The sequence below is a fragment of the Meriones unguiculatus genome, chromosome 1 (genome assembly GCF_030254825.1).
Source record: "Meriones unguiculatus strain TT.TT164.6M chromosome 1, Bangor_MerUng_6.1, whole genome shotgun sequence".
NCBI classification, from domain to species: Eukaryota; Metazoa; Chordata; class Mammalia; order Rodentia; family Muridae; genus Meriones; species Meriones unguiculatus.
In genome coordinates, this window is record NC_083349.1 from 61,424,537 (window position 1) to 61,451,236 (window position 26,700).

The 26,700-nt window shown below is 41.2% G+C and overlaps 1 protein-coding gene across 5 annotated transcripts; it reads right to left on the reverse strand.

Annotated features, from left to right (window-relative positions):
• Positions 1-4,886: 4,886 nt before the first annotated feature.
• Positions 4,887-23,677, reverse strand: Pcgf6 (polycomb group ring finger 6). Of its 5 annotated transcripts, none has more exons than XM_060390760.1 (11): positions 23,238-23,677; positions 22,200-22,299; positions 22,012-22,108; positions 20,593-20,648; positions 20,438-20,497; positions 18,647-18,755; positions 15,283-15,310; positions 14,618-14,635; positions 12,615-12,713; positions 10,093-10,175; positions 4,887-5,983 (listed from the first exon to the last, which is right to left on the reverse strand). In XM_060390760.1, the coding sequence occupies exons 1-10, from the start codon at positions 23,586-23,588 to the stop codon at positions 10,110-10,112; spliced, it is 984 nt and encodes a 327-aa protein (XP_060246743.1). In that variant the 5' UTR covers positions 23,589-23,677; the 3' UTR covers positions 4,887-5,983; positions 10,093-10,109. The 5 variants fall into 5 exon arrangements, with proteins under 5 accessions (XP_060246743.1, XP_060246728.1, XP_021506238.1 ...); XM_060390745.1 differs by having other exon boundaries at positions 10,093-10,179; XM_021650563.2 differs by lacking the exon at positions 14,618-14,635.
• Between the last annotated feature and the right edge of the window lie 3,023 nt (positions 23,678-26,700).

Genomic DNA, 26,700 nt, shown 5'->3' on the forward strand with positions numbered 1-26,700 from the left:
AAAAGCCTATTGCACCTTCTGCCCCCCAGGACCATAGCATATTTCCACCTTCCCCCAGGCCTTCCCCAGGTGGAAAGAATCCCTTCGGGGAAACAGAAAGCAGATCCAACAAGAGTATTGATTGTAAAGTAAAGCCTGGAGAAAAAGCCAGAGATCACCCTGGGTGTAACAGAAAAGAGAAAAAAAACAAAACAAAACAAAACAAAACACAATAGGCAGCATTGCTGACTTCTAAGCTCCCGAATCTGCTTCTGAAGTCATTTTCATCACACTGTCATCAGAAATCTCCAAGGTCCTGAAAAACATCTAAATGCAAGATTACACCTTTTTTCTTCTAATCAAATAGACCTATACACCTAAAAGCAAAGAGTCATTTAAAATGAAAAGTAACTGACAGGTGGACCACATGAGCTGTTAAAACAGCACACATGTGAAATACTTTCTTCACAGAACATACTACATTGCCTTTGAAACATTTTCCAATTTGATATGCAGATTAGATTGTGGTCGTCACCCATTTCGAAATTTCCAAACATCTCATGTGGATATGCCATTTAAATGGTGGAAAGACTCCTCAGCCCAGCTGAACAAAGGACTGTTTTTATTACGTTACCATGCTCCGATGCACTTCTTAGAAGACAATGATTGCTCCCCAGATCAAAGGGCTTCTCTCCTCCTCTATCGATCTCCTAGAAGATAATTTGATTGCTCCTGCATTTTATGCTCGGATCTTACAAGCTCCAGGCTGGGATGGAGATGAGCTGAGATTTATAAATCCTTTCTCACAAAGAAACACACAGAGTAGGATTATATTTCAACAGTAAGTCATGCTCCAGGTTTCTAAAGTTTTATGTGTCTGTAAGACCTCAGTGATTCCTCATAGCTCTGGATACAAAGGGAGAAAAATGAAGATTGATTGCGGAGGATTTTCTCATCTGTCTTCTTCATGATTCGTCACTGTAGCTACCAGATGGCCACTCTCTTCCCTGATGAGGCAGGTGGCCTCTGCTTGTGTCATTTCATTCCAGCTCTCTAATGGGTTCTCAGGGGTTTTAGAGTGTCCAGCAGAGTGTAACCCAGAACATGGAATAAAGGCTAAAGCTTTGGAATATAATCAGTAACCGGTCTAGCCTGTTGTTGGCAACTGCACAGAGCAAACTCCAAAGGTGTGTTTTGTTGTGTTGTTTGGCTGTTTAAGACCCTATATCTGAGGCTGAAGATATGGCTCAGCAGTTACAAGCACTTGCTGTTCTTGCACAGGACACAAATTCAGTTCCCAGCACCCACCAAAAACGAAACAAACAAAAAACGAAAAATGAACGAACAAACGAAAAATCCAAACCAAAACAAAAGGTGCACAACTACCCAGCTCCTGGGGAACTATGCTGCCCTCTTCAGTCCTCTGTGGGCACTGCAGTCACACTCAAGCATAAATCCTCACACTGACACGTGCTTACACCATTACAAAATAAACCTTTTTTAAAAAGAGCCTCCATTGACTTTTTCCCCTTCTTTTTTCCAGACAGGACCTTATAGCTCAAACTGGCCCAGCGCTTGCTATCTAGCCCAGGTTAGCCTCAAATTCAGACTCTTCTTAGCTCCCTTCTCCTTCCCGCCCCCCCACTCCACCCCCTCCACCCCCCGCCCCACCCCCCACCCTACCCCCGCCGCCACATGTTGGTGTTATAGGACTATGCCACCAGGTCAGGGTTAGACCAGTTTTGCCCAGGCTAGCCCTCAACTCGTGGGGTCTTGTGATTCTTCTGCTTCAGATGTCCAAGTAACTAGGACTATAGCTTGAGACACCAGCAGTGCAAATTAAAACAAGTTTACTGCACAAAGTTTCATCTGCTTTGTATATTAATGAAGAGACTGCCCAGTCCTTGACTTCCTGACCTAAGGACTCATACATGATATTAAGAATTCCCAGGCTGGAGAAATGGCTCAGAGGCTGTTCTTCCAAAGGTCCTGAGTTCAATTCCCAGCAACCAAATGGCGGCTCATAACCATCTTGTTATCTGGTGACCTCTTCTGATAATAAACAAATAAATAATTTTTTTAAAAAAAAGAACTCCCAGTCAGCTGTAGTGGTAGACACCTTTAATGTTAGCATTCAGGAGGAAGAGGTATGCAGATCTCTGTTACAGGCCAGCCTGACCACACAGCAAGTTCAGCGAGACCCTGTCTCAAAAGTTTTAGTTAGGGTTTCATTGCTGTGAAGAGACACCAGGACCGTGGCAACTCTTATAAAGGAAAGCATTTCACTGGGGCTGGCTTACAGTTTCAGAAGTTTAGTCTACGATCACCGTGATGAGCAGCATGGCAGCATGCAGGCACACGGTGCTGGAGTTCTACATCTTGATTTCCAAGATAGCAGGAGACTGTGTGCCACACTGGGCAGAGCTTGGGCACATAGAAGACCTCAAAGCCCACCCCCTCGGTGACACCCTTCCTCCAACAAGGCCACACCTCCTAATTGTGCCACTTTCTATGACCCAAGCATTCTAACACATGAGTCTTTGTGGGACATCTCTATTCAAACCACAACCTCCTGTAGAGCTAATTGATTCTTAGCTGAATGAAAAGAGTTCCTCCGGTACCTGAAACTGTCCATGGGACACTCTAGCCCAAGTATAAGCACAAAAATCAAGGTTAGCATCAGAGTGAAAGCAGAATGCAGGAGCTCCAGCCTCAGAGCCGAGCTGTTAATCACCAAGCTCCTTAATCACCTCTCCTGCTTAGTGATAAATGTAGGTAAAGCAAGAAGGGGGGAAAAAGGGATTCTGTATCAGTCTCATAGGATTAACGGACAGATCCCTTACTCATTAGGAAGGAACTGAGTTACCAGACATTGTAGTACAAACCTTCGTCTTAGTACTCGCAAGTCTGAGGTAGGACTGAGTTTGTGCAGCCTAGACTGCAGTGAGAGCCTTCTCAAAAAACTGGAGGAGGAGGACTTGCCATGTATGCAAGTGCTTGGCAGACATTCAGGAGATCAATATGGCATTTCATTTGTAAAAGACTATTAAATCTCTGCAGGAAGTTAATTCAGATTTCCCCAGTCTGTTTTTGAAGAGAAGCCAACAGTCACATTTATTTGTACGCTACCACATTCAAAAGATAAAAAGTAAGTAAGAACCTTCCTATTCTTTTTAGAGACAGAGTATCATGTATCCTGGGCTGCTGTCTAACCCTGTCTCAAAACAGTGGTGAGCTGGAGAGATAGCTCACTCACGCTTGCTGTGCAATCTTGAGCACCAAAGTTTGGATCCCAGTACTTTTGTAGTGATCCAAACTTCTGACAAATGCTTCTAACTTCTGCTCTGAAGGATGCAACACTCTCTTCTGGCTTCTACCTGTATACACAAGTTAAGTTCACATACATACACACAGAGACATCACACACACAAATACTTTTGGCGGTTTGTGTCATTTTGCTTTGTTTTGTTGAAATGGAGTCTATGTAGTCCTGGCTGTTCTCGAACTATGTATATCAAGCTAGCCTCAAATTCAGAGCTGTCTCTGCCACCTGAGTGCTGGAATTATAAAATCTACCACCTGCCTTGAATTCTAGCTCTGTTTTACAATCCAGATCTCAGGGGTTTGGGAGATGAGTCAGCAAAGTGCTTGCTAGGCAAGCATTAGAATCTGAGTTCTATCTCTAGCACCCACATAAAAACCTAGATGTGGTGGTATGTCCTTGCAGTTGAGTGCTTGGTAGGCAGAGAAATGAGGATCTCCGGGGTCTGCTGGCCAGCTAGGTTGTCCAAATCTGTAAGTCCCAGTTGAGAAACCCTGTCTTAAAATTAAAAAAAGTGGCTAAGTGGGCAGTTCCTGAGGAAAGCACCTGAGAGACTTAACCTCTCTGAGACTTTACATCTCTGAGAGATGTAACCTCCATACCCAAACCAGAATTTCTTTTATTTTTTAATTTATTGTATGTATATGTGAATGAGTGTGCCATAGCAAACACATGGGGGTCGGGACTATTTGTAGGAGGTGGCTCTCTCTACCATGTGGGTTCCAGGGATCAAAAATCATCCATCAGGCTTGGCAGCAGGCGACAGTACCCATTGAACCATCTCCCTCTGGCCCACAAATCAAGATTTCTGGCATGTGACATTATACAATGAAGGTTTACTTCCTCAGGCTTTGATTATCTGTGTACATCTGTGGTTTGGAGTCACATCATAGTTCATGGAAACAATGTAACTTACTGTGGACAAGTTCTGGGGTATGAATAATCAAATCACCCAAATCACAAATATTCTACGTGCCTACTCCCAACAAAAACTGAATACTTCAGTGACCTTGTTAGCAAAACATCATTACACTAATATCTGAGAATTAAACACTGTCTCTGCGTGACAATTGAAATAGGACAACTAGAAACTTGTATGTGGTTTTCCTCAGCTCCAAGAAATATGCCTACTGCCGTTGCTGACTTTAATGTGCATCCTCTGGCTTTGATGACTCTATGAATAAAAGCTCCCTCAACCTGAAGATGGCCGTGGAAATCCCTAAGTGGATGCTGGCATCACTTGAGTAATTAGTGAACGAAAAATCGAAGTGGCAATGGACTCTAGTTGTCTATTATCAGTAACATCAGCTTAGCACAACACAGCATCAGTGAATGCAAAGGTGCTGATTAAATGACTATTTATGGAAGTTTATCTTTAATTCAGACACCCTGCTTTTTCAACTGTTTTCAAAAATCCAGACATGGCTCAGTGGGTAAAGGTACTTGCCACCAAACCTGACTACCTTTGAACCCCAGGACTCCACATGGTGGAAGGAGAAGACTCCCTTGCTCTCCTTCTGTAACACTATGGCATGTGCACACAGAATGAGAAAATAAAGAAAAAAAATGTCAACACACTTCAAAATTGGCTAAAATAATTTTTTATTAAATGTCAGAAGAGATTTATGCACAATTCACAAATTCTTTACAAAAACAGTTGCCAATGTAAGTCCAATTTTGTCAATTTCTGTACAGATTTGGAAATTTTGCAGTAAAATAAGAGTCTACAAAATATTTTTTAGAAAGCAGTAGATGCTAATTTTAGGCAAAATAATGTTTAAAACTAAGTCTTTGTGAAAAGCAAGGTTCTCAAAGACTGATTCTTTATCCCAGTGACAAGAAAACAAACATTAAAATATGGAATCAGTTATGCTAAGTGACTGAGAAAACAATAAGGATTCTGTAAACTTCTGGTAATTCACCTGAATTTTTTTGTTTTTTTTTTTTTTTTTTTTTTTGCTACTGTTAGAAGCAGTGCCATTATCAAGAGCCACAATGAGTACCTTGTGACACCTGTCCCAGTGGCATGGATATATGCAAATAACCCATCACAAAGAAGCACCTCATATGTAAGGGATGTTAAGAAGAGCCTTATCTAACAGAAGACAGTGCCTCCAGTCGCAGAGCTAAGTGACACTGCTTTAGTAGTATTTAGTTCAGAACAGGACAGGAACCTATTGTGGCCAGTAGTTTTGGTGCTGAGCGTGCCCTGCAGTCCAACAGACTGGCTTTGAATTTAAAGCAAGGCTGCTCTGCAAGGACACCTGCCCAACCCACGCAGCGGGAGGACAGATTCCTAGCTGCCAGAAGACCAACCTACCTCAAAGACGGGAAGCAACCAGCAACTTCCTCGTATTTGGAATCACAAGGAATTTTAAAATTCAGTGTTTTCAGTTTTTTCCCCTGAGTTTTGAGTGTTTTGTTTTTTACATAGTCTCTAGTGTAGCAGATACATTCTATTGTTTCAAGTTGTACACACAATGCTAGGGTTCTGGAGCTGAAGACAGAAGCCAGCTTGTAACAGCATGAAGTAGTGGCGGCTACATGCTTTGTGAGAATCTTTGGTGCAATGTAGACCTGCAGAAGCCTCTTCACTGTGTTTCTTTCTCATATACCCTTGAATCTTCAAGTTATTTTCAAAGGAGAAACCACAAGACCATAATGAAGAACAAGCAAACCATCCTGAAAAGAAGAGAAGGGAGCTATTTTATAGTTCTTTGAAAACTATAATATATGATCAAACCAAGACTAGCTGATTTTTCATAATCTAACAGTAATGAGAAATTATTTAATGTTAAAAAACAGAGTATAAGATAAATATAACTTATTTACTTGACATTAAAAAAACTCCTTATCACTGTACTTTTTTTTCCTTTCTTTTTATTCCCAGCCTGAGTTCCTCCTTGCCTACCTTTCTTTCTCTTTTTGAGACAGTGTTGCAATATGGCTGGTCTTGTGGGCCTGTACCACCATGCCTCTCCTCTTCTTTTTCTTTAACACTTAGAAGAGAAGGTGTATCAAAGCCTGGGAGCTGGAGCTGCAGGACAGTTATGAGCTGCCTAACATGGGTGCTATGAACCAACTCTCTACAAGAGCAGTACATGCTACTAGTTGCTGAGTCACATCTCCAGACTCTTGGTCCCTTTTTGAGATGATCTCACTGTGTTGCCCAGCTTGGTCAAGAATTTCTGGGCTGAAACAACTCTTTTGCCCCAGAGTCCTGCAGCTCAGCTATAAGTGACCCATCCCAACAGGTCAATGTGATGACTCTTAGAAGCCAATTTGTGACTCTCATATAACATAGTTAGCCAGGGGCATGCACTTATGACCAAAAACAACTGAGAAAAGACCTTTCCTTGTCCATAGACTATTTAACAGACTGACTGAATACTGGGTCTATGTAAAAAGGACTCAAATTGTAACAGGTTCAAGAAATAAAATGCTGGGATGGGAGTGGTGGTGCATGCCTTTTATCCTGGCAGACAGGCAGATCTCTGTGAGTTCAAGGTCAGCCTGGTCTACACAGTTTTCAAAGACAACCAGAGGGGGCTGGAGAGATGGCTCAGAGGTTAAGAGCACTGGCTGTTCTCACAAAGGTCCTGAGTTCAATTCCCAGCAACCACATGGTGGCTCATAACCATCTATTATGAGATCTGGTGCCCTCTTCTGACATGCAGGCACATATGTAAGCAAAACACTGTATAAATAATAAATAAATAAATCTTTAAAAAGACAGCCAGAGCTACGGAGAAACCCTCTCTCGGAAGTGAGGCACAGAGAGGCAGACAGAGAAATAAAAATGTTTAATGTACATATACAGCTTACTATTTTTTAAAGATTTATTTATTTATGCATATGAACATTATTTGCCTACATGAGAGAAAAGAGCATCAGAACCCTTTATAGATGGTTGTGAACCTCCATGTGGTTGCTGGGAATTGAACTCAGGACATCTGGAAGAGGAGATAGTGCTCTTAACCTCTGAGCCATCTCTCTACAGCCCCACAACTTACTATTGTAATAAAACTTTTAACCTCACACCTATATGATGACAATACATTTTATATATTTTGTTTTCTCTCTGCAGACTGTCATCAGTTGTATACTAAATATTTCAGACGCTGTCTACAAGTCTTTGTATAGACTTTCTGTCTTGTATGTTGTCTCCAAGTCTTTGTATGGGTTTTCTGCCTTGTTTTTTTTGTTTTGTTTTGACTTTTATTTTAATATGTTTTTACCTGTTCGTTTATTTTTGAAAGGTGAGGTGTTGCTTTAAAGAGAGTTTCTTGGGGCTGGAGAGATGGCTTTGCAGTTGAAAGTGTTTATTGCTCTAGCAAAGGACCCACATGGCATATCACAAACCACCTAACTCCAGCTTCAAGGGATCTGATGCTCTTTTGCCTCCTGCACTCTTGAGGTACACATAAATACATTACAGGTGTGGTCTTCCTCACTTCTAAACAAAACCCCTTAAACCTCAAAAGGCAGCTTAGGCAGGCCTAGAACCCTCTATGTTGAGAGGATGACCTTGAACTTTTTATCTTCCTGTCTCTCCCTCCCAAGCGCTAAGACTGCAGGCAAGTACTATCACTTCTAGTCTAGTCTCTTGCTCTCTTCTTCCTTGAGACAGCGTTTCACTATGTAGCCCTGGCTGACCTGGAACTCAAGATTTCCTGCCTCTCCTTTGTGAGTGCTGGGGCTAAAGGGGTGCACCAACAGGACTCATTTTGAGACAAGGTTTGAGGATCTGAGCACGTGATCCAGGTTAGCCTGAATTCAGATACTGACTCACCTTTCCAAGAACTAGTCTCAGGTGTGAGCCATCTCGGTGTCAGGTCTTACTACTGTGCTCTCACTAAGGATGCACCAAGTAAGTAACCCGCCCTTACAAGGCCCTTCTACTTGCACTGCTACTTTCTAATCACTAGAAAACTGGCTAAAAGGACCTCATGGAAACTGTACCAAGGACCCATTTTAAGCAACACAGAAAAGGTAACTGGCATGCAAGCTTCACAGTCCAATCTTGCTCTCATATTTTCATTCTTTGCTAAGGTTTCCCAGACGTGGTAGTTTGAACGGGAATGGTCCCCAAAGACTCATGTTTGGTCCCAGTTGGTTAAACTGTTTGGGAAGGATTAGGAGATGTGACCTTGTTGGAGGAGGTGTCAGCGGGGGAGGGCTCTGAGGTTTCAAAAGACTCATGCCATTCCCAGTGTGTTCTCTACCTCTTCCCTCCTGTCCAACATGTGACTTTAGTCTACTCCTGCCACTGTAATCTTTGCTCCACCATCACAAACTAATGCTCTGAAACCATAAGCCCAATTAAACTTTCTTTTGTACATTCCATTTGGCCATGATGTTTTATCACATCATAGGAAAGTTAATTAAGGCATTCATGAAGTACAGGCTGGTGGTTCTCTGGGAGTCTGAGGCCAGCCTGGTAGACATAGTTAGTTCTAGGACAGCCAAGGCCACATAGAGAGAATCCATCTCAAAAACACCAAAATAATAACCATAGCTTTATTTCTTCATTTCTCATCCACTACTCAACCCATTGCAATCTAGCTTCTGTTTTGTCTACTCCAGTAAAGATGTCAGGATCCTACAAAAGGATTTAAAAATTTAAACGCTCATGAAGACCAGGAAAGTGACATAAATGAAAGCATATCAGGCAAATGAGAATGACAAAGAAAAGGGTATGACAAAAGGCAGATGCCTATCTGCAGGAATTTAAACATTTAAAATAGAGAATAGGTCAAATAAAAGATAATGCCATGTCATGTTTGGTCCATGAACCATCTGCTCTAAACTAATTAGCATGATCAAAGTGAATGTCCATATAATACAAATACAAAGATCCCACTATCAAATTTATATGCATACAAATGACACTTCTGCAATTCACTGTTATCGTTCAGAAATGAAATGCAGAACAATAAATTGATATGCACATATAAAACTCAAAATGTAGCTTCCAAGCTGTCTCGAGATCTCAAAATTACTTCAGTGCATATATAAGAACATATTTTATAAAATAATTGCTTGTAGTTTAAGTGTAATCTAAATTTCTATATTTATAGTTTGTATAAATATGTATATGTATGCATCACTGAAATTTATGTTTTCTATTCATATCTCTGTCATAATCTTTAACTTTTAAGTATATGCCAGTTTAGCCAGGGTTTGTCCTTTACAGGTTCAAATGCTGAAAGCTTAATTCCTAGTGTACAGTGTTGAAGACATGGGGCTTAATGGAAGGTAATTAGATCAAGGGTTTCTACTCCCACAAATGGATTAAAGCATCTTAGGAGAACTGGCCAGGTCCCCTGAGACTTTATTGAAGACCTGAGTGTGGGTCTGGTTTGTTATTGTTTTTGAGACAGTGTCTCAAATAGCTCAGCCTCAAACTAGCTTATATAGCCAAGGATGGCATTAAACTCCTGATCCTCTTGCTTCCACCTCCCAAGTGATGGTATGTGTATGCCACCACACCCAGCAAACATGGCGTGTTATAAAGAAAGTTCAGCTCTTCCAACAGCAATCTTGAATAATAAATCAGATTGTTACTTAATCCCAAGAGTTTTGTTTATGAATCCTTGGTTTTGCTTGACACAGAGTCTTAAGATGTAGCCCAAGGTCCTCAAACTCTACAGCAAACCTAGAACCTCTGTAAGAGCATGCAGTACCCTTAATCTCTGAGTCATTTCTTCAGCTCCACCAGCACAGAATTTTTATAATTCATTAAATATTCTTATCTGTTTAGCCTAGGCCTGATAAAGTCCAAGACCTACCTGCATTGCTGCATCACCTATTGCACGCCGGATTTCCCGTAGAGTTTGGTACCGTTCCAGTAAGTGATCACCACAGATGATATCTACCTATGGAAAAACAATGGGTTATCAGACCACATTCCTGCTTCAAAGGACATGAAAGGGGAAAGTAGCATGATTACTTCCAAGATTGCATTTAACTATTTTATAGTAGACTTTTTAAAAATTAGAGTGTTTGCTTTGTGTGCACACTTAAGCATGAAGCCCAGAAGTTGGCAGGTGTTTTCTATCACTTTCTAACTTATTTTCACTGGACCTGGCGCTCACTAATGGATTAAGCTTGATGGCCAGTGAGCTCAGGGAATCTACCTATCTGTGTCCCTGGCCTGGCTTTTACTCAAGATAGGAATCCAGGTCCTGGTGTTTGTCAAACTCTTTTGATAAAACATTCTCAAGAAAAGTTTTTGAGGCAAGCATGGCAGCATGACAATGGTCCCCAATGAGAGGGCTTAATCAAGAGGATCAAGAGTTGAAAGTGAGTTTGGACAAGTTTGCAAGATCATGTCTTAATATAAAAATTTAGAGGGTTAGAGAGATGACTCAGTGGCTAAGAGAAGTTGCTGCTCTTGCAGAATATCTTGGTTTTTGTTTGTTTGGTTGGTTTTGGTTTTTCAAGACAGGGTTTCTGTGTAGACCAGGCTGTCTTGGAACTCAAGAGATCCACCTGTCTCTGCCTTCCAAGTGCTGGGATTAAAAAGGTGTGTTACTATTGCCTGGCCAGAGTGCCTGTATTTAATTCCCAGCATTCTAGCAAGTATGAAAGCCAGTATTGCACAAAGAAACAAATTAACTGCTTATTATTTACCATCTCTAGAATTTTTGTTTTTGTTTGTTTGTTTTTTGAGACAGGGTTTCTCTGTGTATCCTTGGCTGTCCTGGAACTCTGTAGACAACACTGGCTCCTGAACTCAGAGATCCACCTGCCTCTCCTGAGCGCTGGGATTAAAGGTGTGCGCCACCATTGCCTGGTCATGTCTAGAATTTGGAAAGCTTAAACAAAGTCACAAGTACATGGGTCTACATATTTGATAATCTTTACCATTATTTCAATATTTTGAAGAAAATGATGTCATGAATATTACAAGGTATGTATGTACTAACAGTAGGAAATATTTACCTACAGAATTAAAGGCTGGAAAAATTAAAAGGATTACCGTATGTGTGCAAGATTTGTGTATATGAACCTGTGTGCCACAGTGATTGTGGAGGTCAAAGGACTATTCTGTAGGGTAAGGTTTCTCCTTCTACCATTATGTTGGTTCCATGGATTAAATTCAAGTGATCAGACTTGCCAAAAAAGTCTTTACTGAGAAGCCACCTCTCTGTCCTAAACTCACATTTTTAAGGATCATAATCAACAGTTACTGAGCAATGCATAATAGTTAAGTCTGATGAATGAGAAAGCAAAGCTATATAAAGGTACATTTTCAGTTGACAGATAACTAGAATTTTGGGTATGTTTTAATTTTTAGTTACATGCAAGGTTTGATGTTTTCTAACTTTCAACACGAAAATACTTCATAAGTAGGAGGCATTTTTCAATATTTCAAAAGCTAATAGGGTCTATATGAAGTATTTCAATTTTCTAGGTATTTGAGTTTCCATGTTACACTTCCAACGATGTTTTCTGATGGAAAGTGGAAACTAAGTAATCTCTAGTTTTATTACCAACTGCAAAAGAGCTAGAATTGAGGTCTTAGAAATCTGTTAGTATTTCCCATATTTCCAGTTTTTCTGAATCCAGAAATGGCCATCAATCGCAATAAGAAATGGAGCGTATAATGGCTAATCTTGGCTGCCAATCTGACTACATCTAGGATCAATTAAAACCCAAGCAATTGGGCATACACGTGAAGATTTTTAATTAGGGCCTGGAGAAACGGCTCAGTGGTTAAGAGCACTGTATGCTCTCCCAAATGGAGCCAGGTTCAATTCCCAGCACCCACAAGGCAGCTCACAACTGTCTGTAAAAATAAAAAAAAAAAAAAAAAGATTTTTAATTAGCTCATTTGTGGTCAGAAACCAACCCTAAGCTTGGGCCACAGCTTCTGGGTGAGAGCCTTTCTCACTAGCAAATTTATCTCTTTTGCTGCCGAGGTTTTACTTCCGTGTGGTTAGTACACAGACCGAAGACCAGTTGTCTTAGCCTCACGGACTGACCAACTACCAGATTCTTGACCTTTGCGTCAGAAGACAGCCATTGTTGGACTAGCTGGACCACAGCCTGTAAATCATTCTTATAAATATCATATATATATAATATACGTTATATGTGTGTGTGTGTATATTCATTCTATCAGTTTTATTCCACTGGAGGACCAGATGTGACTGTGTGGAACTCACAAGGCATCAACAATCCATTAACAGTCACAATATCTACAACATCATAAAAAACCACTACCTAATTCTATAGACAATTCTTTCTTAATATGTCAAAGGTAGTCTTGCAACCTCACCTTTCCTTTTACATACATGTACTGTACCTGACAAGCTGGATCAAGACCCATTTTTCTTCTAAGAAATTTTTCTACATGCCCAATAGTTGCCTCTCCTGAAACACGCACAAACTTCTTTTCCAATGGCTACAAAAATAGATAAAGATTTTTCAGATTATGTAAATGTATACATACATAAAATGTATAAACTTTAAAGCAAATTTTAGAGCAAAGATGATTCAGTGGGCTCTTAAAAGAAAAACTACTAAGAATTTGAGTCAATTTGTAATCCAAAGAAAAAATAGAAATTCTTCAAATCTTTTAAATATATGCCAACAAAATTTTTAATAGACAGACTTGTTAGTTTACTTAAAAAATAAAAATAGAAAAATAAAAGTCCATAAAAGAAAAAGTCCAGGGGAATGGTACATGCCTGAAAAACTACCACTTGAGAGGTGGAGGCAGAAGGATTGTAAATGATCAGCCTGAAGTATATAGTTGGCATCCTATTGCAAATATATATACATATGCATGACAAAACAGGTATTGAATGACTGCTTGTAGTTTCATCTACTTAGGAGAAAGTGACATAAGAGGATCTCTTGAGTGTTAACCTCGATCAAGGTAGTACATGCCTGAAGTTCCATCTACTTGAGAGCCTGAGGCAGGGGGTTAAAAGCCAAGAGACAGAAGGAGAAAGACAAAGAAAGAGAGAAAGAAATAGAAAGGGAAAGAAAGAGAAAGAGAGAAAGAAAAAGAGAAAAGAGAAAGAAAGAACAGAGAAAGGGAAATAAGAAAGAGAAGGAAGGAGAGAGAGAGAAAAAAGAAAGAAAGAGGAAGAGGAAGAAGAAAAAAAGAAGCAAGGCATAGTAGTTCATACCTGGACTCCCAGTGCTTTGGAAGCTAAGGCAGAAAAACTGCAGCTAACAACAGCCTAAGCTATCAGCCTATCTCAAATAATAAAGATTGTGGAGGGAGATTTTTTTCTTTTTAAAGTTTAAAATGAGAAGAAATCTAGACACAAGGTGGCTTGAGCTATAGGCAGTTGTGAGCCACTCAATGTGGGTGCTGTGAACCAAACTTTAGAAACTCTGCAAGAGCAGTATGTTCCAGATTCCCCCAAAACATCTGAAGGTCTCCAGGAAAAGGTCAGTCACCTTAGATTCTAGGTACTAGAATCACCTCAGACAGATCACCCCACTGTGAGAACATCATAGCCAGAAGCAATCATCTCAAGAGAACTAAATGTCTCTTCAAACAACAAGTACTTCTCTGAACCACCTTGAAGAGACAGGTCTAAGTAAGATAAGATCCATCAGACCACAATTTGACCAAAACTAAACTGTATAGACTTGTTGCCTCCTGGCCAAATTATTCTTGTATTTAAACCTAAAGCTGCCACGCAGGGTGACTCATACATATAATCCTGGCACTCAGAGACTAAAACAAGCACACCGCCATGGATTCAAGGCCAGACAGGGATACAGGAGTTCCAAGTTAGTCTACAGAATCAAAACCCATTTCAAAAACACAAAACAACCACCACAAAAAGCCAGTGACCTGACAACAGATGGGAGTCACAGAACCTCTTTATCTGTTCCTTTTCCTAATGTGGCAATATTGACTAAACCTCCTTTTAACGCTTTTCATCAATACTTCTTTTTTTCCAGACAGGGTCTCATGTAATCCAGGGTTGCTTTGAACTTGATATGTATCTCTCAACACTGTTTATGAACCTAGGGCTTCACGCATGGTAGACAAGTAAGTATTGTACCAGCTGGAACTAACTCCCTAGCCCCAAGCACTCATTTCTTTAAATGTCACAATGGAAGGGACAGCTGTGCCCTGTGTGTTGTGGACTCCTCCAGCCATGGCTCCCCTAAAACTCTAGAAACAGGAACCACAACCAAATAAAACAACCCTGACCTTTTCTTAATAAAATTAAGAGTCTATATCACAGAGATACATCACAGAGATTTTCTTTTTGTAGGTGTAGCTTGTTATATGCCTCAGCAACTGACAAAGTATGATACAAAGTAGTTTATTCTTACCTCAAATCTCAGTGAATGCTTGAAGTGACAAGTTAAGGAAGGTTAACTTCAGCCAAAAATGTTAAATATAAAAGTTTAAATTTCACGTTAAACTCTAAGGACCAACTACACAAAAGACACTTTGGATTTTTATTTACTTTTTTTGAGACGGGTCTTACTACAATAGCCCAGGCTGGCCTTGAATTTTGGATCCTCTTGCTGCATCTTTCAAAGTGGTAGGAATACAAGCTTATACCACACCTGGCTCTTATAATTTTTTCAAATCATCACATTAAAGTCAGGCCTAGCGGTATATGCTTATAATCCTAGCACTTGGAAAGTAGAGGCTGGAGGTTCAGGATTTCAAAGTCATCCTTGGCTATATAACAAGTTCAAGGCCAGCATGGGCTACATGAGACCTCTCTCCAAATATAAAATAAATTACCACTGAATACAATGTTTGATTTTATAGATTACTTATTTCCTTACTTAACTGGTTTGAATAAGTAATAAATCCCTATTTAATATCTCTTACCCTAAGAAACTAATGTAGCATTACTGTTGAATTTCAATAACTTACTTGTCAAATATTTATACATTAATTGAAGATAATCTTGGTTGCTAATCTATTCAAAAATTTTATATCTACAGCATCCTCTTACAAAGTAAACAATAAAATAAAATACCTTAAAATGTCCTGTGTCTTCATTAGCACTGAAAAATTAAGAAAAAGTTAACCAAACTTAATAATTTAAGTTACATGCTTAATCATATATATAAATATACAAACATTTCATAGACAGCAATTCATTTAACTTGAAAAAAATTTTTTGTTTGGTTTTGGGTTTTTTTTGTATTTTTTTGAGACAGGGTTTCACTGTGTAGTCCTGGCTATCCTGGAATTCTCTCTGTAGACCAGGCTGTCCTAGAACTCAACCATCTGCCTTTGCCTCCCAGGTGCAGGGATAAAAGGCATGTGCCACCTTGACCCACTAAAAACCTTTTTCACATGTGTTTATTTACAATGACACTCATGCTGCTGCTCATGTGGAGGTCAGAAGACAATTGACAGGAATCAGCTCTCTCCTTCCGTTACTCGAGTTCCTGGGATCTAACTCAAGTGGACAAGCCAGGCAGCAAGTGCCTTGCCCTGCTGAGCTGTCTCGCTTTTAAAATTATGTTTGAGGCAGGAGCTCATGTATCTCAGGCTTGCATGGAACTCATTACGTAGTTGAGGCTGACTCTGAATTCCTGCCTCTAGCTCCTGATTACTGGGTTTTATAGCTGTGCTACCATACCCAGCATTTTCTTTTGAGACTGAGTCACTGAGTAGTCTAGCTGCCCTGCAACTTGAGATGTAAACCAAGCTGACCTCAAACGCACAACCATCTGCCTGCCTCTGTCTCCCAAGGGCTAGGAACAAAGGCATGAGCTACTATGCCTGGCCTTATTTTATTTTTAAACTGTTACCTAAATCTTTAAGAAATAAAATTGTCACTTCTGCCACCTAGTGGTAAAACAAAGGCAGTTTAAGCAGTATTTTAAACTTGCCACACTTGATTTCCTAGGGGCTGTGGGGGGAATTTCTGAGACCAGTCTCACTAGGTAGCCTAGATGGCCAGGAACTAAAGGCAAGTGTTTACCCATACCCAGTCTAATGTTAAATTAAAAAAAGGCAGGCAGGGTGGCACACACCTGTGGCCCCAGCACTCAGGGAAGCAGAGGCAGGTGCATCTATCTCAGTGAGTTCATTGCCATCCTAGTCTACAAAATCCAGGACAGCAATGGCTACACAGAGAAACCCTGTCTCCAAAAGAAAGAAACAAAGACCTGCATTGTAATTGATCAAGAACTGACCTTTCAGTAACCAAATAAAAACCTGCAAAGGAATGAATGATAAGTACTCTTCAGAGTGTGGTTATTAAAGCTGGGGGAAGGAAACAAGCCGTCATATAGTTAAGGCTTCTACTATACTAATAACAGTTTGTTTCTTGGTTGATTTTGTTCTATTAGTAATGGTCTTTGGGGATGTAGGAACAAAAGCAGGCAGGGCCTTGCTGTACAAGGCTCACCATGATGAAGGGATCCTCCTTCATGTTAGGCCACGTGTGCTACTTTGAGATGAGGAGACCAGTGGTTACCATCTTTTTAACATGTTTCTCAATCTTAAGTATTCCATAATTTATTATTTCATAACTGTTGGATTTAATTTGTCTGCTTCTTTATCGAGGCCTGATGGCACAAGCTTGTGGTCCCAATATTTGGGAATTTTAAGGTCAGCTAAGCACAAAAAAAAAAAAAAAAAATCTAAGCCTGACTGTGGTAGTGTATACCTTTAATCTCAGGTAGGCCAGTCTGGTCTACAGAGTGAGTTCCAGGACAGCCAGGGCTATACACACACACACAGACACACAAATCCTTTCTTAAAATAAAGAAAATTTCTGGGCAGTCAATTATGGGCTAAAATAAGAAAATTATCAAGAAGAAAACTCACTACATTAAAGCTAAAAGGCAATTTTCTTTCTTTAAAGAAAAAGAATTAGCCAGGCAGTGGTGGTGCATGCCTGTAATCCCAGCACTCAGGAAATCTCTGAGTTGGAGGCCAGCCTGGTCTACAAAGCGAGTCCAGGACAGCCAGGGCTACACAGAGAAACCCTGTCTTGAAAAACCAAAAATGATTTGGGACTAGAAATGTATGGTTTGGCAGTTGCTCTTGCAGAAGACCCAAGTTCCAAGCACCCACATAGCACCTCAAAACTGTCTATAACTCCAGGAATTTCAACACCCTTCTCTGATCTCCTTGGGAACCAGGCATGTACATGGTACACAATCATGACATACATGCAAGTAAAATATTCAGATGTAGAGGTGACCTTCATTCACATTGTATTAAGGTGTATCTGTATATTCCACTGTTAATTGCTGAACCTGCAGTGAGCTAAATGCTAACAGCTTCTAGTATTGTCATGGCTATTGAGGCATCTTTTATCTCAACATTGTGTAAAAATTACTCCCCAATTATCTGAGTAGTTAATAAAAAGACTGAAGCGCCTATGACTCAGCAGAGGAGTAATTAGGTGGGACTTCTTGTCCCAGTGTTGCAGGGAGGGGAAGGAAGGAAGGAAGGAAGGAAGGAAGGAAGGAAGGAAGGAAGGAAGGAAAGAAGGAAAGAAGGAAAGAAGGAAAGAAGGAAGGAAGGAGAAAGTCAGTCAGTCTCTGGGCCACGAGGAGCAAGAGGCTGTAAGAAGTGCCCATAAGGACAAAGATGGAGCAGGAGGGGCCAGAGCAAGACTAGATGGCAAGTAGCATGGGACACAAGTCTAGGAAGTAGCTAAACTAGTAGACAGGTTAGAATAGATCTGTATTTGGCCAGTTATGGTGCCTGAAGCTTATTTAAAAATGTAACAAGTTTCAATTTCATTATTTGGGAGTTAGAACAGGCATAGAAAAAAAAAAAACCTTAATTCAAGTGGGACATGGTGCATGCCTTTAATTCCAGCACTCAAGACAGGCAAGGGCAGGTGGATTGCTGTGAGTCAAGGCCAGCCTAATGTACAAAGTCTAGGACACAGAATCTAGGACACGAACTCAAGGCTACACAGAGACCCTGTCTCAAAAAAAAAACAAAACCCAAAAATAAATAAATAAATAAACAAACCAAACCCTTAATTCCAACATTTACTCACACACACAAAATAAATACACCTTATTGCTTCAACGTGCATCCTGAGTGTATACATGTGCACCACATGCCTGCAGGTGCCTGACAAGGCCAGAAGATGGTGTCAGATCCTCTTCAACTGGAGTTACAGACAGCTCTGAGTTGTGAGCCATGCGACATGATCTGGAACTAAACCTTTTCAAGAACAACAAACGTTCTTAACCACTGAGCCATCTCTATTTACAAGCCCAGCACGGTGGTTTACAAACTGCAAACCAAACACAAGAAAAGAATAGTGCCTTGCGGTCACATCTAGCCTAGGTTACAATGTAAAAAACTTGCCTCAAAATGCCAAAAATAAGCAAATGATAGATTTTTAGATCACTCACCCAATGAACTCAAGTAATAAAGACATATCAAGTTCAGGTGGAATACGAAACACTGACTCTAGGACTTTCTTAGTTCTTCCTTTGCTTGAAGGGACTGGCTGTGGAACAGCTATTTGAGACAGAAACAAAGTAGCAGATGTAGGATTAAAATTTTCACAGATTGAGATCTTTTAAGAATGAAACACACAAGTATTATAGCTCTGTAACTAAGTTATTATGAAGCACTGATTAACTCTCCTTTTCCTTAATAACATCAGTGAATCTGTCAAAAATCACTAATTTTAAGGTGGAAAAAATGGCTCAGATGGTAAAGGTGCTTGCTGCCAAGCCTCTTTGCCCTAGGACACACATGGTGAGGTAAGTAGCTGACTTCTGCTGTGGGTATCTGTGCAAGAAAGTACAAACACATGTGTGCATCCATATACATGCATTATCTCTCTAAATTAAAAAAAAGTAAAGAAAAACAGTAAAATTAGCTGAAAGCTGAAGGAACACTACACAATGGAAGGCAGATATGCGACTGGTTTATCAGGGCCAGAGTTCACTAAAAACAATAACAGCACGTACAGATAACACTTTAAAAATACCATGTACAATACTCTTGCTTAGCACATTACATGCACTCTCATTTAATCCTTACAAATGTACTATATCAACACTTCAAAAAAAAAAAAACCAAAACAAACAAACAAACAAAAAAACCTCACATCATAAAGAAACTGAGCCTTAGTAAACAATTTGCCTAAGGTTACCAGGTAACAGAAGAACCAAGAGTTAAACCCCAATCTACCGACTTCCATGTTGTTACTAACATCATAAAAGTTAACATGTGCCCAGCATTATTATTAAAAGTACTTGTGTTGGCTAGGCAATGGCAGTAGCTGCCTTTAATCCCAGCAGTAGGGAAGCAGAGGCAGGTGGATCTCAAGTGAGTTCAAGGCCAGCCCAGTCTATAGAGGGAGTTTCAGGACAGCCAGGGCTACACAGAGAAACTGTGTATGTGGGTGGGTGACAAAAAGAAAGTACTGGTATTAATCAATGTTTGTTTAATAAAGTGTGAAATTCATCTTTACTTTATAGATGTCTGTTAATGATATTATTTTGTAATGTCACCTAACCTAATAAAGTGGCAGTGCTAGGGACAAGCTCACAGAATCTAGCTCCTGAGTGTGTCTAACACACACATTGTGTCTCATTATGTTGTCCAGGCTGGCCTTGAACTCCTGGCAATCCTCCTGACTCAGTCTTCTGAGTGCTGAGATTACAGGCTTGCACTATTACAGCCAATCCTCTTAATTCTTACAAACTGTTAGGTTACCTTCAAAATATTTCTCTTTGATAATATAACTAGATCCCAACAAGTACCTGTGACGGTTAGTTTTAATTTTCATTCAACTTAACACAACGTAGAATCACCTGGGAAGTCTTAATGAGGGATTGTCTATATCAGGAGGCCTGTGAGGAATTTTTTAGTATGTTACTCTATCTGGGAAGACCCAGCCTAAAAAAGTAGGTAGTGTAATTTCCCTGGATTTTGAATCAACTGTATAAAAGAGAGCTGAGCAGCAGGAATGCAGGTATTAACTAACGTCTCTCTGCTCTTGAGTGTGTTGTTACTAACAGTTCCCAGCTCTCACTGCCCTGATTTCCCTGCAATATGATGTGGCCTGAGCTGTCAGCACCTCTACCAGGTCTATTCTATCATGTAACACAACGGAAATTGACAGCGTCCCGAGGACACAGTTTTATTCTTTAATCTGTGAATACATTACAGTACACATCCAAACTTACCAGGCTTAGGTACTTCTAGACCTCGTTCTTTATAGAAATCATGCATTTGCTTTTTTTCTCCTAAAAAATGATAAAACACAGACTAAATTACATTTAAAATATAACTAATAGTCAGAAACTTTGGGATTCACAACTATGAAATAAAAGATACTTACTTTCCTCTAGATTGATCACTAATTTGTATACTATGTCTTGTAATTGTCGGTCCAACCTAATAAAAAGAAGGATGGAGATTATCTCAGAATTCAGAAAAATTAATTTTGGTGCAAAGCAAATTCCCTGTTTTCCCTCAGGAGCAGATACCTATTTTAATATTTTTTATTTATTTTATTTTTTGGGTTTTCAGCGTAGCCCTGGCTGTCCTGGGACTCACCCTGTAGACCAGGCCAGCCTCTAATCACTGAGATCCACTTGCCTCTGCCTCCTGAGTGCTGGGAATAAAGGTATGCATGCTACCACAAACAGGTTAGGAGTCAGACGTCTTAATTCATTAGAATGAGGCAGTACTCACAGTGACTAAAATATATTTCATCTCAGAAAAACCAAGGAATTATATGTAATTATAAGTATTCACCAGGTGGTAGTGAAGCAGGCCTTTAATCCCAGCACTCCGGAGGCAGAGGCAGGTGATCTCTGTGAGTTGGAGGGCAGCCTGGTCTACAAAGCAAGTTCTAGGACAGCCAAACTACCCAGAGAAATCCTATCTCAAAAACAAGAAAACCCAAACAAGGTATTTCATAGATTCTTGAACAGTTAATAATTGTTCCTTGGTCTTGTATACTCAATAAGAATGTGAGCTTGAGGATGGAAACTACATTTTAATTGCTGTGTTCCATCTCCTCTGGAGAGACGTTAAAAGTACTAGATGCTCTTTCAGAAGACGTGGGTTCTATTCCCAGCACCCACATGGCAGCTCACAACCATCTGTAACTCCACTTCCAGGGGATCCAATCCCCTCTTTGGACTTCCAAAAGCTCCAAGTTAAAAAATAAATAAATAAAAATACTGAAGCCTGGTGCAGTGCTATACTCCTTTAATCCCAGCACTCGGGAAGCAGAAGTCAGTTTGAAGCCAATCTGGTCTACAGAGTTCCAGGACAGCCAGAACTACACAGAAAAACCCTGTCTCTAACTTGCCCTTCTTCCTCTCCAAGGAAGCAGCATGAGATGAAACTTCAGTTAATATGCTATAATGATCAACTAGTAAGGATAGCTGTTTCAGGAATTCTAAAACAGTGATCTAAATGCTGCAGAGTGGAAATGACCGGCTTAAACATCCCCACCTTCACTTGATTAATTAGGTTAAAATACCTAAAAATCCAGTGTTTGGTTTCATTTCTTTCTCTTTCCTTCCACTACCTACCACCTTTGCTGTTAAACTCTCCAGATCTCACAGTGCCTCGTATGCAGTCAGTGCCCCACACACATTTCTTACACAGTTCCCTTTCTTCTGACTTTAATAGCATTCAGGAAATTAACTCCTAACTACACAATGTCAAGATTAAAAAACAAAAAAATTAAACCTTAAGATTATTACTGTAAATGTGAATACATTTTAAATGCATATAATCTTACCTTATATTGTAAAGAGGCTGAGTCTGGTGGACAACTATGTTGCATTTTGGGCATCTGTTGCTATAGTAAAAATGTCTGACAATGCAGCTTTTACAAACTATTGGAAGAGAAAATGTTTAATTTACGATGGTTTAAAGACATTTCAAACTTTTAAAAATACTATTCAGAAACGTGAACTATATGCTTACATGTATGAAGACATTCTGTAATGGTAGTTGCATCTATTAAGTAACCTTTGCAAATGGAACACAAGATGTATGGGGTCAGTTCAGCAAGGTTAATCAGGCGCTGTAAATGCAACGGTAACAGTTTTAGAATACAAGCCTTTGCCTTCTCACACTCACAAACCAGCTGGGTGAGGTAGTTTATATTCCTGCTTACTCAAGTTAGCTGAGACGGAAGGAACTTTTAGCCCAGGAGTTCAAACCCAGGCCAAAGCAACACTGCAAGGCCTCATTTCAAAACAATTTAAGCCAAAATCTCAAGATTTCATTATAAGAAATGTAATTTAATCGCACCTCCAACCCTTCAAAATACCCAACAAACAGAAAGCACTGCTTCTAAGGGGTCCCAATTCTCTGGCTTATACTTTACACTGACAGTGAAGGGCACCTGCTCTTTTGTCATTTTACCAAAAGCCCCTATACCAGCCTGGACTCCCCACATTAACAAGGATGACCCTGAACTTGCAGCCTCCACCTCACGCATGTCGGTAGTAACGGTATTACAGGCGCCCGCTACCGCATCCAGCGTAAACAGTGCTGAGAATCGAACTCAGAGACTCCTCAAGGCCAGGAAACACTGTACCAACCGGGCTACACCCCATCCCCGGGATGCCTTTCTTTACACATTAGTTACAAAAATGGGCAAACTACACCACGTTACAAAAACCAAAACAAAACCCAAGCCCTCCCCGTCATTACTGAAGGATTTACCGCCCTCTCAACGCCCTGCACAAAGTGAGTACGTTCCTGTCTGACTGAGACGTCTAACCCCCTTCACGGCACGCAGAGACTTCTTTATACAAGAACCAGGACCCAGAGCGCCCTAAGTGACCTGCAGGGACTTCACAAATCAAGATTCAGCCGGGGGCCACGCCTGGGTGGGCGGGGATGGAGGGCTACCCAAGCGCTGCGAGCTCGGGCGACCGCGGGCGGCCGCGCTCCGCGCCCCGCTCGGTCCCAGGGGCCGCCGGGGGCAGCCAGGTCGGGCAGGGTCGTCGGTACCTCCTCCTCGTCCTCGGACTCCGGCCGCCCCGACTCCAGCCGCAGCGAGAAGTGGCTCATCTCTTCCTCCTCCTCCTCTTCCTCCTCCATCTCCTCATCCTCTTCCAACTCCTCGTCGAAGTCCTCGAAGCGGCCTCTCAAGCGGCCCAGGCTCCGCTCGGGCTCCAACTCCGGGGGCCGAGATCCGGAGCAGCCGGGACCGCCCGCCTCGGGCAAAAACGCCGGGCCCTCCTCACCGGCTGCGGGCGCCGGGGTGAGGGCGGGCGGCGAGATGGGAGGCGGCATGGCCGAGGCTCGCTCGGCCTCAGATGCGCGAGAGTTCTCCGTGGCGTCCGTCTCAGCCTCCTCCATGGCGGGGATCAGAAACGAAGCGGGCTGACCGCGAGGCAAGCCGAGGCGAGGCGAGGCGAACAGCTAGCGCGCGAGTGGAGCACGCGCCCCTCTCGGGCCAGTGCGCAGGCGCCGGCGCTCCGCAGGGGCCGCTGGGAAATGTGGTTTACCTAGGGGTTGTCTAGGTGAGGCGGAGCTGCTCAGGTGCGGGCGAGGCTTGCGGGCTGCGCCTCGAAAGGAACCTCACTCAAATTTTCTGGTCTGAGGCTTGCCATGCACTTTTCAAAAGGTCTGAAATGCTACAGTGCCAGTATTTTACTTGCAGCAGCTTATTATTCGTAGAGCATTAAAGTTTAGATGCCATGTGATGTTGAATTAGGAATGATGATTTCATTTTGAGTACTAATTATGCTTTTTCTTCCGTGGCTAATGGTATCCGTCTACTTAGTGAGACCTTTTTTCAAAAAACAAACAAAAAAGCTAAGATGCCTCAGCAGGTAAAGGAATTTGCCACCAAGCGTGACGACCTGCGTTCAATACCCATTATTCACGTGGTAGGAGGAGAGAATGGATTCCCAAAAGTTGTTGTGAGTTCCACTTGTGTCCAAGGCTCATGTGTGCCCCAGCACCACCACCAAATAATAGTAGTAATAGTAGTTGCTGTAACAGAAAAAAAAAAAAACAACAACTCCCCCATTGTAGAAGTTTATAAGACCCATATCAAATCAATTTCAAGGCATTGGATGGATATGAAAAATAAAAAATAAAATGACTGAGGCCGAAGATATAGCTCAAAAGAAGAGAGCACTTGCTTACCCTGTGTGAAGCCATGATTTCTCTCCAGCACCAAAACCGTGACCCAGAATAGCAAAAAAGAAAAAAAAAATCTGAGACATGAGAAAAAAAAATTAGAGGACAGCGTCAATAAGAATAGCCACATGAAAGGCTGGAGAGATGGCTCAGAGGTTAAGAACACTGGACGCTATTCCAGAGGTCCTGGATTGGTGGCTCACAACCATCTATAATGAGATTTGGTGCCCTCTTCTGGCTTGCAGGTGTACATGCAAACAGAACACTGCATAAATAATAAATAAATTAAAAAAAAATAGCCACTGTGCTGACATGTTTATTAATCGCAGCGTTCATGAGGCTGAAGTAGGCAGAATATTACAGTGTAGGAATCTGAGCCACCTGGGCAGCAACAACCATGTCTCAACAACCATGTCTCAACAACCATGTCTCAAAAAGGAAACAAACAAACAGAAAACAATAACAACAACAACAACAAAAAACCAAAACAGTGACTGTCTCAAGACCTTATGTTGGCGTCTTTATTTTGGATTCTTACATCTCTGCCTCTCTTCACCCCAATTCCTTCCAACACTGCAACACCAGGTAGGGAAGAAAGGAGGTTAGTGGAGAAGAGGGGGCGTAGTTCTCTTTAGCTACTTCCTGCTGCTTAGGGTCATTGGGTTTCTTGGGGCAAATCCAGTTGTCTTTTAGGGTATCTGCAACTTCTCTTCAAAACACAACAACAGCAACCAGGAGCAGCAGGAGGGAGAAGCAGCCACCTTCTTCCTTTCTGAGCACCTGTTCCTCTCTGGGTTCTGGCACTTTATTCCCTCTCAGAGTACCCAGAATTAAACTATTCACAGCTGGCAAAGATCATGCTGCTCTTAGAATAGTATGGTACTTCGGGCAGTCTAAAGCAGCCCCATATCCCACACCTGTAATTAAAACAAAAACATGTTTACATAACATAACCAAGTTTTAAAAGACACCAAACTCCTACTACAACCTTACTGAAGTGTGTGTACCACTGTCCTTGGACTTTTGAACTCTATTGGTTCTATGAAGATGTCCCGTTGTCTGGTGCTGGAAAGGTGACCCGATGGCTAAGAGCACTTTGCTGCTCTTGCAGAGGGGCCCTGCTCTGGTTCCAGCACACACACTCACAACCATCTGTGACTCCAGTTCCAGAGGATCAGGTGCCTTCTCTCCTCCCTGGGCACCAGGCATGCACATGGTGAACATACATATATGTAAGCAAAGCATGCTTACACACAACAAAAATTAAAACTAAATAAAATACATTTTTAAAAAGACTTGGAGCTAGAGAGTGAAGGTGCACCTGCTTAAAAATCAGCACTTGAAGGCAGAGGTAGGTGAATCTCTGAGTTTGAGGCTAGTCTGGTCTACAGAGTGAGTTCCAGGACAGCCAGAGCTACATAAAGAAACCCTGTCTTGAAACCAAAACAAACAACAACAACAAATGATTTGGAGGCTCCCTAAAGTTGGACTAAATACATTTTTTCCCACTATGAGATAACCCAAGAAAGTGTGTGGCCTAGAAAGCAGAATGTTATGGTTTGAATATGTTTGAAAACTTGGTTCCTAACTGATGGTCCTGTTTGGGAGTTGTGAAACCTCTGGTTTGTGTGGCTTAGCTAGAAGTGGTGGTAACTGCAGGCAGGTTTGAAAGATATCCATTTCTGGTCCTACTTTGAGCTCTCTGCTTCCTCCTTCAAATGGCATAGGAGGAGCTATGTCACACACTCCTGGCACCACAGAGATGCCCCAATAGACACTACATAAATCTTTTGAAGCCATGAGTCAAAGTAAATCCTTTCTTCCTCTTAAAAAAAATAAGAAAAAAAGACCAAATTAACAAAACATAAAAATTGCCACATAGATCAATTGGAATAAAGTTAAGAAGTCAGAAAAAAAAAAAAAAACCCTCACATTTAAGTCATGTAACCCTTGAGAAGAGTGCCAAGATAATTCAAAGAGGGAAAAAAGTCTTTTCTTTCTTTTCAGTTTCGATGACATTTATTTATTGTGCCCGTGTGTATGTTGCATAGATGCAAGTGCAGGAAAATAGAGGACAACATGATTAAGTTGGTTCTCTTGTTCCAGGGATGGAACTCAAGTTATCAGGCTTGGCAGCAAATGTCTCTATCTTTGAACCATCTCACTAGCCCTCTCCTGTATTTTGTTTGTTTGAGGCAGAATTTCTCTGTATCCCTGGCTATCCTGGAACTTGCTCTGTAGATGAGGCTAGCCTCAAATTCAGAGACCCGCCTGCCTCTGAATGCTGGAGTTAAAGGCATAGGCAACCATACCTGGCCTCTGT

Excerpts from the sequence above, each read along its gene's own strand:
- Pcgf6 (XM_060390745.1), bottom strand. The coding sequence starts at position 23,588 with ATGGAGGAGGCTGAGACGGACGCCACGGAGAACTCTCGCGCATCTGAG. Across the intron at positions 20,649-22,011 it reads CAGCCTCTTTACAATATAAG|GTTGGACCGACAATTACAAG; the intron begins GTAAGATTATAT and ends TCTTTTTATTAG. Across the intron at positions 20,498-20,592 it reads AGTGATCAATCTAGAGGAAA|GAGAAAAAAAGCAAATGCAT; the intron begins GTAAGTATCTTT and ends ATCATTTTTTAG.